Source organism: Mirounga leonina, unplaced genomic scaffold (assembly GCF_011800145.1).
Source record: "Mirounga leonina isolate KUSES-001 unplaced genomic scaffold, KU_Mleo_1.0 Mir_173, whole genome shotgun sequence".
Lineage (NCBI taxonomy): Eukaryota > Metazoa > Chordata > Mammalia > Carnivora > Phocidae > Mirounga > Mirounga leonina.
In genome coordinates this window covers 69,747,386-69,761,041 of record NW_023270447.1, presented here as the reverse complement: position 1 = coordinate 69,761,041, position 13,656 = coordinate 69,747,386, and the positions used below count along the sequence as shown (strand labels likewise).

At 40.4% G+C, this 13,656-nt stretch overlaps 1 protein-coding gene across 2 annotated transcripts in view; it reads left to right on the top strand.

The window, feature by feature from the left end:
• Positions 1-13,627, top strand: part of ZBTB8A (zinc finger and BTB domain containing 8A) — a 58,327-nt gene extending 44,700 nt beyond the window's left edge. For both annotated transcript variants that reach the window (XM_035019202.1, XM_035019201.1), the window contains 3 exons: positions 2,123-2,946; positions 6,693-6,862; positions 11,847-13,627. In XM_035019202.1, coding sequence (XP_034875093.1) covers positions 2,124-2,946; positions 6,693-6,862; positions 11,847-12,179 — 1,326 coding nt within the window. In that variant the 5' untranslated portion in view covers position 2,123 and the 3' untranslated portion in view covers positions 12,180-13,627. The remainder of the gene's footprint in view (positions 1-2,122; positions 2,947-6,692; positions 6,863-11,846) is intronic.
• Positions 13,628-13,656: the final 29 nt, after the last annotated feature.

Sequence of the window (13,656 nt, the reverse complement as noted above, 5' to 3'; positions counted from 1 at the left end):
ATCAGAGTGCCCTTTCTGCTTCTGCTGTTTTCTCAAACTCCTTCAAAATATTCACTACACCAAGGTGCCATATTTTGGGGTAGCATGTCCTGAATCCCCCAGCACTTGGAGGCTAGGAAAATGAAGAAGGAGACTGAGAAGGAGCGGCTAGCCTATGGGAGAAGAACACGGAGCAGTGGTGTCCTGACATCAAGTGAAGAAAGTGTTTTAGGATGAAGAGAATCACCCCCTGCCTCAGTAAAATGAGGACAAAGAAATGACCATTGGATTTGACATGCAAGTTACTAATGATGTTTTAAAAAAATGACTGGGCGCGCCTGGGTGGCTCAGTCGTTAAGTGTCTGCCTTCAGCTCAGCTCATGATCCCAGCGTCCTGCGATCGAGCCCTGCATCAGGCTCCTTGCTCGTTAGGAAGCCTGCTTCTCCCTGTCCCACTCCCCCTGCTTGTGTTCCCTCTCTCGCTATGTCTCTGTGAAATAAGTAAATAAAATCTTAAAAAAAAAAAAAAAGATTGTAATGGATGGGGATGACCTGGTCAAAAGAGAACGGGAGAAGCAAAGACAGCAAATGAAAAGGGCAAACCAAAAGACTTTTTCCGGGCACCAGTCGGTTTAGTGTCCAACTCTTGATTTTGGCTCAGGGTCGTAGGATCAAGCCCTAGGTCAGGCTCCACGCTCAGCGTGGAGTGGGCTTGAGGTTCTCTCTCTCTCCCTCTCCCTCTGCCCCTCCCTCCTCAAATAAAGAAATAAATAAAATATTTTTTAAAAAAACCTCTTTCAATGAATTTTGTGTGAAGGAAGCAGAGAAATGAGTAGTAACCTGGGGCACCCCCTGGCTCAGTCAGTGGAGCATGCGACTTTTGATCACAGGGTCGTTGAGTTCGAGCCCCACATGTGGTGTAGAGTTTACTTAGAATAAAATAAAAAATATATATACAAAAAAGAAATGAGTTGTAGCCAGAGGTGGATGTGAAAGCAAGGGAGGTTTTGTTTGCTTGTTTGTAAGATAGGAGGTAATAGACATCATGATGGTACAATATTGGAAATGATGCACTTTATATAAAGAGGGGAGGGTGCCTGGGTGGCTCAGTTGGTTGAGCGACTGCCTTCGGCTCAGGTCATGATCATGGAGTCCCTAGATCAAGTCCCACATTGGGCTCCCTGCTCGGCAGGGAGTCTGCTTCTCCCTCTGACCATCCCCCCTCTCATGTGCTCTCTCTCTCTCAAATAAATAAATAAAATCTTTAAAAAAAAAAGGGGGAATGATTTTGAGTTCAGCATAAGCAGAGATTATTTCCCACCTGGCTTGGGTCCTGAGAACACCCCTCCTAAGCAGTTTCGCATTTGTTTCTGCCGGGTGCCCCATGGGCCCCACCAGCCCAGGACTAATTTCCTTGTTAAATTTTCACCTTGAGGTTTCTCACATCAAACGGGTAAAATAAATTTGGATTCCAGAACCTCAAAAAGCACAACCTTGGGTTTGATATCTCACCTGGGTACTTTTGTTTTTCTTTCCCCAACGAAAGCCCCGCAAAGACAAACTTGTTTTTTTCCCGGGATTTATGGGCAAAGTTTACTAGTCTTTCTTCATTAAGGTTGTGGTCCTTAGAGGCTTCCAGCTTGTTACGGATAAAAACCTGAAGCCGTATTACTGCTCCAGCTCCGCGCCTTCCCCACTGCTGGCATCTAGGGATTTCTCACTTTCTTGCAAGCCCAGCCATACATTTAAAACGTTTGGTTATATTTTAAGGGGGAAAAGAACAAAAGGAGAGAGGGAGACAAGCCATAAGGGACTCTTAATGATAGAGAACAAACTGAGGGTTGCCGGAGGGAGGTGGGTGGGGGATGGCTAGATGGGTGATGGGTATCAAGGAGGGCACGTAGCAGAAGGCCTGATTCATAGAAGATGCTCAGTAAAGGTTGGTGACTGAACAAATAATTGGCCCAAAATCACATAACTAATAGTACAGTACTAAGTGATTCTCTGTGTCTTGGAGACTTATATTCTCTAAGAAGAAAGTGGTTTCACTGGAAATAAGAAAGCAGTTTCTGATGGTTATTTCGGTTGACTGGGCCAAGGCGTGTCACTTCGGTTTGGTAACCACGTGTCTTTTCCTCTCCAGAATGGAGATCTCCTCTCACCAGTCCCACCTCCTGCAGCAACTGAATGAGCAGCGCAGGCAAGATGTCTTTTGTGATTGCAGCATTCTGGTTGAAGGGAAGGTCTTCAAAGCGCATCGAAACGTATTATTTGCCAGCAGCGGCTACTTCAAAATGCTCCTTTCTCAGAATTCAAAGGAGACAAGTCAGCCAACCACAGCCACATTTCAGGCCTTCTCCCCTGACACTTTTACAGTTATCCTGGACTTCGTCTATTCCGGCAAACTCTCTCTCACTGGTCAGAACGTCATAGAAGTGATGTCAGCCGCTAGCTTCCTTCAGATGACTGATGTCATTAGTGTATGTAAGACCTTTATTAAATCTTCGCTAGACATTAGTGAGAAAGAAAAAGATCGCTATTTCAGTCTCTCCGATAAAGATGCCAATTCTAATGGTATAGAACGTTCCTCCTTTTATAGCAGTGGCTGGCAAGAAGAAAGCAGTTCTCCGCATTCTCATCTAAGCTCAGATCAAGGAACAGGTATAATAAGTGGAAAATCTTGGAGTAAGTATAATTACCATCCAGCCTCCCAACGGAATACTCAACAGCCTTTGACCAAGCATGAACAAAGGAAAGATTCCATTAAAAAGTCCAAACATTTGAGGTTGTCACAGCCTTCTGAAGTTGCCCCTTACAAGTCAAGCAAACGAGAAGCACGAACATCAGATTCTTCCGGCCACGTTTCCCAATCTGAAGAACAAGCACAAATTGATGCTGACATGGACTCTACTCCTGCTGGCTATCCGTATGGTCCAGGATCTGATGTCACATCCAGAAGCTTTCCAGGTATCCAAAAAAAAAAAAAAAAAAAAAAAATCAGTCCCCTTATTGAGGTTCTAAGTCTCTTGTACAAATCAATCCTATTTCAACATGCCCTTACTTTGAAGTGTTATGGGCAGTTGAACCAAGTTATTTTTCTTTTTTAAGTCATACCCCTCTAATGAAATTTATCTCATAAAACATAAATTTAATTTCTAATTAAAAATAATATTGGATAGGGGCGCCTGGCTGGCTCAGTTGGTAGAGCACGCAACTCTTGAACATAAGGTCATGAGTTCAAGCTCCACATTGGGCATGGAGCCTACTTAAAAAAAAAAAAAAAAAAAGGATAAATTGAATAACAGTCAAAACAATAGAGTTCTGGGACGCCTGGGTGGCTCAGTCGGTTAAGCGTCTGCCTTCGGCTCAGGTCATGATCCCAGAGTCCTGGGATCGAGTCCCACATCGGGCTCCTTGCTCAGCAAGGGGCCTGCTTCTCCCTTTGCCTGCCTCTGTCTCTCTCTCTCTGATAAATAAATAAAATCTTTAAAAAAAAAATTAAAAAAAAACAAACAATAGAGTTCTGAGGGTTTTTTTTTTTTCTTTAAAGATTTTCTTTTTTTATTTGAGAGAACAAGAATGAGAGAGAGAGAGCATATGAGAGGGAGGAGGGTCAGAGGGAGAAGCAGACTCCCTGCTGAGCAGGAAGCCTGATGCGGGACTCGATCCTGGGACTCCAGGATCATGACCTGAGCCAAAGGCAGTCGCTTAACCAACTGAGCCACCCAGGCGCCCGAGTTCTGAGTTTCAAAGCCCAAGATTTTCCCAACCTGTGTCAGCAGATGATTAGATTACTGTTAAGCCTTTATAGCTCTTTTCTAAATGATTCAATCCCTAAGATGCATATTTTTACTTTAAATTGTATATTTTTTTCTGAGTATTCACTCAGGAGGAGTATTTTTTTTTTTAGGAGGAGTATTTTTATACAGAAAAGTTAAACAGAGCAACCATGCATATTTACAAAAGTTCACAGACCCAAGACTTAAAGACATTGGACTACATCTGATTTTATTGAGATATAAAGACATAATTTAAAAACCACACACAACCCATAACATTGACACTGCAATCCTGTGTGTGCAACAACAGCTGGAAACATCTCATTTTTATGATAGTAGTAAAATGCAGAAAGATTATGTAGGTTATTGGTTTCAGTAATCCACCCCTCAGCGCCATAAGACTGGAGTAGAGAACAGGAATTAGAATTGCATGTCATACAGGAGTGCCTGGGTGGCTCAGTCCGTTAAGCAGCTGACTCAGTTTTGGCTCAGGTAGTGATCCACAGTTGTGGGATCGAGCCCTACATCAGACTCCGAGCTCAGTATGGAGTCTGCTTGAGATTCTCTCTCCCTCTGCCCCCCCCACTCACACTCTCTCTCTCTCTAAGTAAATAAATTTTTAAAAACCTTAAAAAAAAAAAAATGCATGTCATATAGTTCTGCCCCAATTAATCAGGTAGCAAACTTGCTTAATAGTTTACATGTGAATTTAAAGGGAAATTATAAGATGAAACTCCTACAGAGTACAAGATTCAGATTATATATTTAAAATTGTTTTTATTTTAGGAAAATTTCAAACATACACAAAAGGAAAGAGAATAGTATAATTCACCTCCATGTACGCCTTACCCAGTTTGGACAACTTCCTATTCACCGCCAATATTGTTTCATCTGTATCGTTAACTCCGCACGCCTCCCTTTATTATTTTTAAGCAAATAGCAGACATCATAAGTTTTCATCTGTAAGTATTTCAGAATGTGTCCCTAAAATGTAGTCTTAAAAAAGGGGGGAGGCTCAGCCAGTTAAGCATCCGACTCTTGATTTCAGCCCAGGTCATTATCTCAGGGTTGTGAGATCGAACCCCACCTCCGACTCCATGCTAGGTATGGAGCCTGCTTAAGATTCTCTCCCTCTGTCTCCCTCTACCCTTCCACTCCCCTAAGAAAATACCAAAACAAAACCAGGACATGCGACTCTTGATCTCAGGGTTGTGAGTTCAAGCCCAATGTTGGGCATGTAGCCTACTTAAAAAAATAAAAATTAAGTTGTCTTAAAAAAAAAAAAACGAAACCACTACAATACCATAATTGTACCTAAACAAAATTAACAGTTCCTTTTTTTTGTTTTTTAAAGATTTTATTTATTTATTTGACAGAGAGACAGCGAGAGAGGGAACACAAACAGGGGGAGTGGGAAAGGTAGAAGCAGGCCTCCCGCTGAGCAGGGAGCCCGATGTGGGGCTCGATCCCAGGACCCCGGGATCATGACCTGAGCCGAAGGCAGACGCTTAACGACTGAGCCAGCCAGGCACCCCGTCACATAAATTTTTAAAAATAATTTGGTTGTAGATAACATACTTTAAAATAAGAAGCAACCAGCTAGATCTTTACTAATTGCATTTTCCTGTAGTACTAACCTGAAAATACATGAAATTGTATCCTATTACAGAGCTTACTGAAAGTCCTGCTGAGCTCTGATCATTGACCAAGACATACAGAAACAACAGAACAAAAATGAGAAATCTTTGTTGCATTTTAAAACTTCAAAAGAGTGATCTTTTCTCTCTTTGGGCTCTGTACTTTGATAATTCTAGGTTATGCAAACCTAACTTCAATAATGAACAGCTGAGTTTAATGGCTATTTAATTGATGACGTTTGCCTCCAGTCGTAACTAACATCTTGAGTACATGAGTTTTATTTTGTCTATTTTTTATGTTTTTTAAGATTTTTTATTTATTTATTTGACAGAGAGATAGAGGCACTAGTAAGCAGAGAGGCAGGCAGAGGGAGAAGCAGGCTCTCCGCTGAGCAGGACTCGATCCCAGGACCCTGGGATCTTGACCTGAGGAGAAGGCAGACGCCTAACCGATTGAGCCACCCAGGCGCCCCGTGTTTTATTTATTTTTTAAAGTTTATATATTTTTTTACTAGCCTCTACACCCAACATATGGCTCAAATCCACAACCCAGAGATCAAGAGTCACATGCTCTAATGACTGAGCCAGCCAGGCGCCCCTTGAATACATGAGTTTTAAAATAAAAAATTAAATATCCTTGACATTTTTTCACCTTTAAAAGTATTACAAGTGTACGAAAAAGTAGAGGCAAGGGGATAAAAATATGTAAATAAGGGGCACCTGGGTGGCTCAGTCGTTAAGCGTCTGCCTTCGGCTCAGGTCATGATCCCAGGGTCCTGGGATCGAGCCCCGCATAGGGCTCCCTCCTCGGCGGGAAGCCTGCTTCTCCCTCTCCCACTCCCCCTGCTTGTGTTCCCTCTCTCGCTCTGTCTCTCTCTGTCAAATAAATAAATAAAATCTTTAAAAAAATATGTAAATAAAACACATTACTAAAAGCTGTAATATGAAATACTTTTGGGTTGTACCTCCAGTTCTTTTGTTTTTGTCTTTTTTTTTTGTATCTCCAATTTTAAAATCCAGCACTACCTTTTTACATTTCAAATCCAGTGACTCTACAACACCGAATGAGAAGATAAGCGCAAGAGTCTAAATTTACCCCAACTTTATAAATCTCCCAAGTGCTGCCGTTACAGTTCCGGACTCTGGATTGCATGGACAATTGAGTCTTAATAACCTTTCTTCCTTCTTTTCTCCTGCCTTCCCAAGATCGGACTCACCAACTCCTTTGGGATTCCTCATGTTATTAGAATTGTTGTGATGAACTTTCCAGTGATTTAATCAAACTGTCTCCTGACAGATGATCTGCCCCGGATGCGGTTCAAGTGCCCATACTGCACACACGTGGTGAAGCGGAAGGCGGACCTGAAGCGTCACCTTCGCTGCCACACGGGAGAAAGGCCCTATCCCTGTCAAGCCTGTGGGAAAAGATTTAGCAGGCTGGACCACCTCAGTAGCCATTTCCGAACAGTACGTACCTGATTTTTCATCATTTTCCTTCTTAGGAAATGTGTGGGTTTATCTGCTGTCAGATAATCTACTTTACTGAGGGAAATCTTTTCAAACAACTCGGCTATATTAGAAATTTTTCCGGCTTAATGCTTTTACTTTGCACATAATGCAGAATTTAATATAGATATATTTTTATTCACCCTTGAGACCTTTACGTAGGAGGTACTCTTTTGAATATCCATTTTATTTTTTAAATTATTTTTCTATTTTTGGAATATGCATTTTAGTTCATTTAAAATCGAATACGTTTTTATGTACTGGTCTTGTCAAGAGCCAAAGACAAGGGAAACTAAAGACATCTGAACCTCCAGGTCAGAATCACCACTGCAGATGCTCCGCATCTACTAGTGATTCTTGAATGCTTCTCTGGTGGGATCTCGGTCTGGTTTCTGCTGTCCGGCCTCTGGCCCCTGTACCCCCTTTCTAGTCTTTATCTATAGTCTCCTCAAGGAAGGGAGCAAGGTGGGCAGTAGAGCCTCTTCCAGTCAGGGACGGGACCGTCAGCGGTCAGGAAGATCTCAGGGAATTTGCTCCTCGGTGCTCTGGCGGGCGGCTGAGGTAGGGACGTTCGAATTCCTCTGCTGTTCGTCTTGAGGCAAGAATGTTTTCCAAAATCTGTGTTCTATTACTTAATACTGCTATTCCATTTATATCAGCCCCTTTTCACTTTAAAGGGCAGTGGCTTACTGAAGGGGATTTCTCCATGCACTGCTCTATACTTAGTTAGCAAATACATACTGAGCACCTATGTGCCCGCCCCTTTTCTCAGTGCGAGGTGTCCTGTAGGTGTTCTCAGTGCCAGGAATCTCTGCCTTCATTATCCTTATGAAGCTAGGTTTTCGTTTCTGTTTTGTAATTAAAAAGAACCTTTTATTATTACAAAAGCAATGAATATGCATTATAAAAGGTAAAAATAAGAAAATAAAAATACTTTATTTTCACCACCCAGATACTACCATTCTTTTTTTTTTTTAAAGATTTTATTTATTTATTTGTCAGAAAGAGAGAGAGAGAGAGAGAGCACAAGCAGGGGGAGTGGCAGGCAGAGGGAGAAGCAGGCTCCCTGCTGAGCAAGGAGCCTGATGTGGGACTCAATCCCAGGACCCTGGGATCATGACCCAAGCGAAGGCAGACACTTAACCAACTGAGCCACCCAGGCATTCTCAGATACTACCATTCTTAAGACTTTATCACATGCGGGGCACCTGGGTGGCTCAGTCATTGAGCGTCTGCCTTCGGCTCAGGTCATGATCCCAGGGTCCTGGGATCGAGCCCCACATCGGGCTCCCTGCTCAGCGGGAAGCCTGCTTCTCCCTCTCCCACTCCCCCTGCTTGTGTTCCCTCTCTCGCTATGTCTCTCTCTGTCAAATAAATAAATAAAATCTTAAAAAAAAAAAAAAAAAGACTTTATCACATGCATATGTAGGGTTTTTTTTAACCAAATTAGATCGTACTGTTTGTGCCTGCTATCATTAGTGAACAATCTCTACCTTTCCATCTCAATAAAATTTTATCTAACATCCAGTTCAATTTCAAATTTCCCTGTAATCCCCCAATACCTTTTATAGCTTTTTGTCCAAACCAGTATCCAATGCAGGATCCTGTATTACATCTCCTTAAGTCCCTTAAATATGTTTTTAAGAGAGCATAGTCCTCCCTGCCCCCCTTTTCATTTCCATAACACTGACTTACTGAAGATATCAAGATAATTATTTTACAAAATAACCTACCTCTCGATTTCTCTGCTTGCTTTCACTGGTGTCATTTAGCTTGTTCCTCTGTCCCCTTGCAATTTCTATAAACTAGATGTTTTATCTAAAGGATTAATGGAAGGGCGCCTTGGTGGCTCAGTCGGTTAAGTGTCTGCCTTCAGCTCAGGTCATGATCTCAGGGTCCTGCTGGGATCGAGCCCTGCGTCAAGCCCCTCGATGGGCTCCCTGCTCAGTGGGGAGTCTGCTTCTCCCTCTCCTTTTGCCCATCCCCCTGCTCACACACACTCTCTTTCTCTCTCAAATAAATAAATAAAATCTTTAAAAATAAATAAAGGCTTAATGGATTCGAGGTAAATACTTTCAGCTAGAACACATCAAGGATGAAATTATTTATCTCATAATGTTTCACATTAGGAGACACATAATATCTGTTGGACCCATCATTCATATTGTTAAGATTGGTCACTAAGTTAGGGTAATGATACTGTGATCCCGCCATTGTTCAGTTAAAGGTGCCACCTTGTGATTAGAAAGGAATCTGTGTGGAGCTATGTTGGCATTATGCTACTATCCATTTCCCCATCAACCGTTCATTTAATGGTATTAATATCAGTTGATAAACTCTGTCCAGATTATTAATTTTACTTGGGTTATAGAATGATTTACTAATTTTATCATTTCTTTTACATTATTAGCTAGAATTCTATAAAGTAAAACTTTCCTCTATCACCTGGAACTATTCAGTCACTATTACTTTGAAATACAGTTACTACAGGAGAAACAGGATAAATATTTAATTGTTTCCCTTTAATTATCAATTTTCAAAGTAAAGAGTTGATTTAATAGCAGTTTCAGGGCGCCTGGGTGGCTCAGATGGTTAAGCATCTGCCTTCGGCTCAGGTCATGATCCCAGGGTCCTGGGATCGAGTCCCACATCGGGCTCCCAGCTCAGCGGGGAGCCTGCTTCTCCCTCTGACCCTCTCCCTTCTCATGCTGTTTCCCTCTCGCTCGCTCTCTAAAAAATAAATAAAATCTTAAAAAAAAAAAAATAGCCGTTTCAAATGGTAATATGAATTTTTTCTGGCTTTGTTTTTTTTAAAATAGCATATAGTCTCATGAATTTTCATTGGTTCATTGTGTTTGGATCTACAACAATTATTATTCTTTCTGATACTCAGATTTTTAGTTTTGTCCAGTGAGGACAACTTGAAGCTGGTTCTTGTGTCCCTTTGTCATAACTCCATTACATATTCAAGGTGGCCTCATTCTCTGGCCCTCAAATTTCCCTAGGCTCACCTTGTATTTTCCCTGTCACAAACCTGGAATCAGCCATTTCTTAAAGGACATTTGGGGGGCGCCTGGGTGGCTCAGGTCATGATCCTGGAGTCCCGGGATCGAGTCCCGCATCGGGCTCCCTGCTTGGCAGGGAGTCTGCTTCTCCCTCTAACCCTCCTCCCTCTCATGCTCTCTATCTCTCATTCTCTCTGTCTCAAATAAATAAATAAAATCTTAAAAAAAAAAAAAAAGGACATTTGGTTCCTTTTAATGGGGAGTAAAATTAGAAACCAAACTGGGGCGCCTGGGTGGCTCAGTCGGTTAAGCGGCTGCCTTCAGCTCAGGTCATGATCCCAGGGTCCTGGGATCGAGCCCCACATCAGGCTCTCTGTTCAGCAGGGAGCCCACTTGTCCCTCTCTCTCTGCCTCTGCTTGTGTTCCTGCTCTCGCTGTCTCTCTCTCTGTTGAATAAATAAATAAAATCTTAAAAAAAAAAAAAATTAGAAACCAAACTTTGGTTACCTGGGGTGTTCCCTTTTACTAGGGGGTCATTCCTCTTACATTATTTCAGTGGACAGAGCTAGAAGATATGTGTTTTTTAAATAATGAGTTTGTGATGATATTTTCAATTTTAACATTATAGTGTTTCACTTAATTTCTTTGACTTAGTAACTGTATTGGAATCGAGGGGCTGGGGGATAAACACAAATCTGTGCCAGAACTTTCTAACAAAAACAATACCACATATGATACCCATAACATTTCTATCTCGGCAGCAATAAGGGTACACTAAAATTGTGTACTTTCAATATTTACTGATTAATATGTCAACGGTTCAGCAGAAAATAATAACTATACTGAGTTGTAGTCCCATACATTTTCTTTTAGATATTTTACCAGACTGCATTAGTTTCCTTGGTTGTTTTTTTATTTTTATTTTTTTTTGCTATTTGTGTTTGGTGGCCTACTTCCATATTGTTCTAAATGAATATGCCATAAATATTAATTCAACATTATAAAATTGTAATGGTTTTTAGAGTAGAACCCATAATCTGCTCTGACAGCTGTTAAAGTTGTTTATTAGTAACTATAATTATGTAATTATTTATCAGTTACAATTTTTTCCTAAAGCACTTCACACATATTAACTCATTTGGTCTTCACAACCTGAATTGTATTCTCATTAGTAAGATGGAAGCAGGCAGAGATAATTATAGGCTGATATATAGCAGAACCACCACGGGCGTTGTTAGGACCAGTGTTCATTTTGATTGTCAGGCTTCCATTCTGTTTGGGTGGTGCCTATATACCTTATGAGTTGTTAAATACTTTGCCTATCACCCTGGAAGCAGGTTTATATTGTTTTCAATTACTTGTTTCAAGGTACATGGCTAGTAAATGACAAAACAGGGCTAGAACCCAAGCCTTCCTGTTCCTAGTCTAGTCCTCTTTCTGCAGGATCTTTCATTAATAGAAGTGGCAAATAATCCTTCTATCCAAAAATATGTTTTGATAAATTTAAATTTGGGACAATATATTTTTCTCTAGCTGATAACAGTAAATTAACACATGAAATGAGGTTTCTCCCTTGCCAGAATTAAGGTATAAAAAGTCCTTAGAATAGTGATATATTTAGTGTTTGCAATGATTATTATTCTGGGAAGGTGTCCCTTGTCACCTCAGATATCAAAATACTGTTGGATTAAGGGATGTGTGAAATTATTAAGAATGTGTTATTAATCATAAAAACGGTATAGCCATCATTTAGAGAAAGGTGGTGTTTATTTGTGATGTCAATTTATCACCAAAACCTGTGATCTTTTTCTGATAATTAGATGTTAATTTAATATTAGTGCTTGGCTTTGGACATCTTAAGTTTATGAACTGGTACCTAGATATCCAACTGTGCTGCTTTTGAAAAATCCTTTTTTATCACTATTTCAATCTCTATACAGATTCACCAGGCATGCAAATTAATCTGCAGAAAATGCAAACGCCACGTGACTGATCTAACAGGGCAAGTGGTCCAGGAAGGAACCAGGCGCTACAGACTCTGTAATGAGTGCCTCGCTGAAGTGGGCATAGACAGCCTCCCCATTGATTTGGAAGCTGAACAGCATCTTATGTCCCCATCAGATGGAGATAAAGATTCCAGATGGCACTTGAGTGAAGATGAGAATAGATCATACGTGGAGATTGTAGAGGATGGGTCTGCTGATCTGGTCATACAACAGGTTGATGATAGTGAAGAAGAAGAAGAGAAGGAGATAAAGCCCAACATTAGGTAGCTAACATGTGAACCAACAGAGCTGGCATGTCTGCAACTTACGCTGACTTCCTGTATCTCTCTCTTTCCATGGTCAGAGTCTGGCTCACAAAGGTATCAGACTGACTTAAAAGTGATGACCTAATATAACTTGCATGCTTTCCGAACAGGTCATGGTATCCATTCTGAACTTTGTTGCCCTAAAATACGTTGCTGCACTGGAAAGAAAGACCTAGCTTGAGTTGGCATGATGGATGAACAATTAATCCTCTTCCTTTTATTACAGAGATACCTTTTTTCTTTTAATATTGAAAGATCTACTTAGCAAACTTTTCTCAAAGAAAATATTTTAAATAAATTTACCACAACCAGACTTTATAGTAAGATAATTTCAAGGTGTTTCAAAAACACAAACTACCAATATTGAATTTTCACAAGGAACCAGGTAAGAGCACATTTAAGGGTCTGGCACCCTTATCTGACTGAATTATAAGTCTTTCTATCAATTTCAGATCTAAAACAACCTTTCAGTATCCCAATATCCTAGATATTGTTTTAGGATTATGGCAGACAAATCTAAAATGTGTGAAACTGTTCATATTTGAATTTTTTGTCATTAAGGTAAAGATGACTCTTATGTAGTCAGTATTGTTTAAAACAAAACAAAACAAAACCTAAAATAGAGGCAGACCAGAGATTACATACAGACATCATCTTCTAAAGCAGGAAACAAATACTGCCTAAAAGTCAAGGTAGTTTGTGAAGATCTGTCAATATAATTCTCTTCCTCTCTAAAGGAAAACAAAGAACCAAAAAATGATGAACAAGAAAATTGGAGGTTACCAGTTCTCAAGAGTAATTTCTAACATTTATTGTTCTGCTATATTATTTCTAAAGTGCTCTCTCACACATTTTCTCACTTAGTCAGCAAGGTAGATATTATTGTCTCTAATTTACAAGTGAGGAAATTAATCAGAAAGCTTAAGTGGCGGGACTGGTGATGGACAGGTCTTGATTTTAAACAGCCCTCTTTCAACTGTCCCCGTATTGTCTCCTGAAATGGCAAAGAATTGAAGTCAAACCTCACCAATCTGCAGTAATTAGAAAAAAAGCCTATTCAAATTAGAAAGTATAAAAGGAGAACTTAATAAGCTTCAACAACACATAATAACTTGGACTAGAGTTACCCAAGAGTGCTCAGTGATGTCCCTCCAGTGTCTACTGACTGTTTTTAATGTCAGGTTATTTATATGTAAATGTTATGTATAACACTCTTTGAACAAGTTATCTCCTACATGCTTTAAGCATTTTTCTTATCTTGTTTATATCATTTTTCAAAACAAACTTTTCTCCTAGGATATAAAGATGTGTTTAAACTCCTCCCCTGTAAGGGGTGCCTGACTGCGACTCTTGATCTTGGGAGTTGTAAGTTTGAGCCCAAGTTGGGGGTTGTAAGTTTGAGCCCAAGTTGGGGGTTGTAAGTTTGAGCCCAAGTTGGG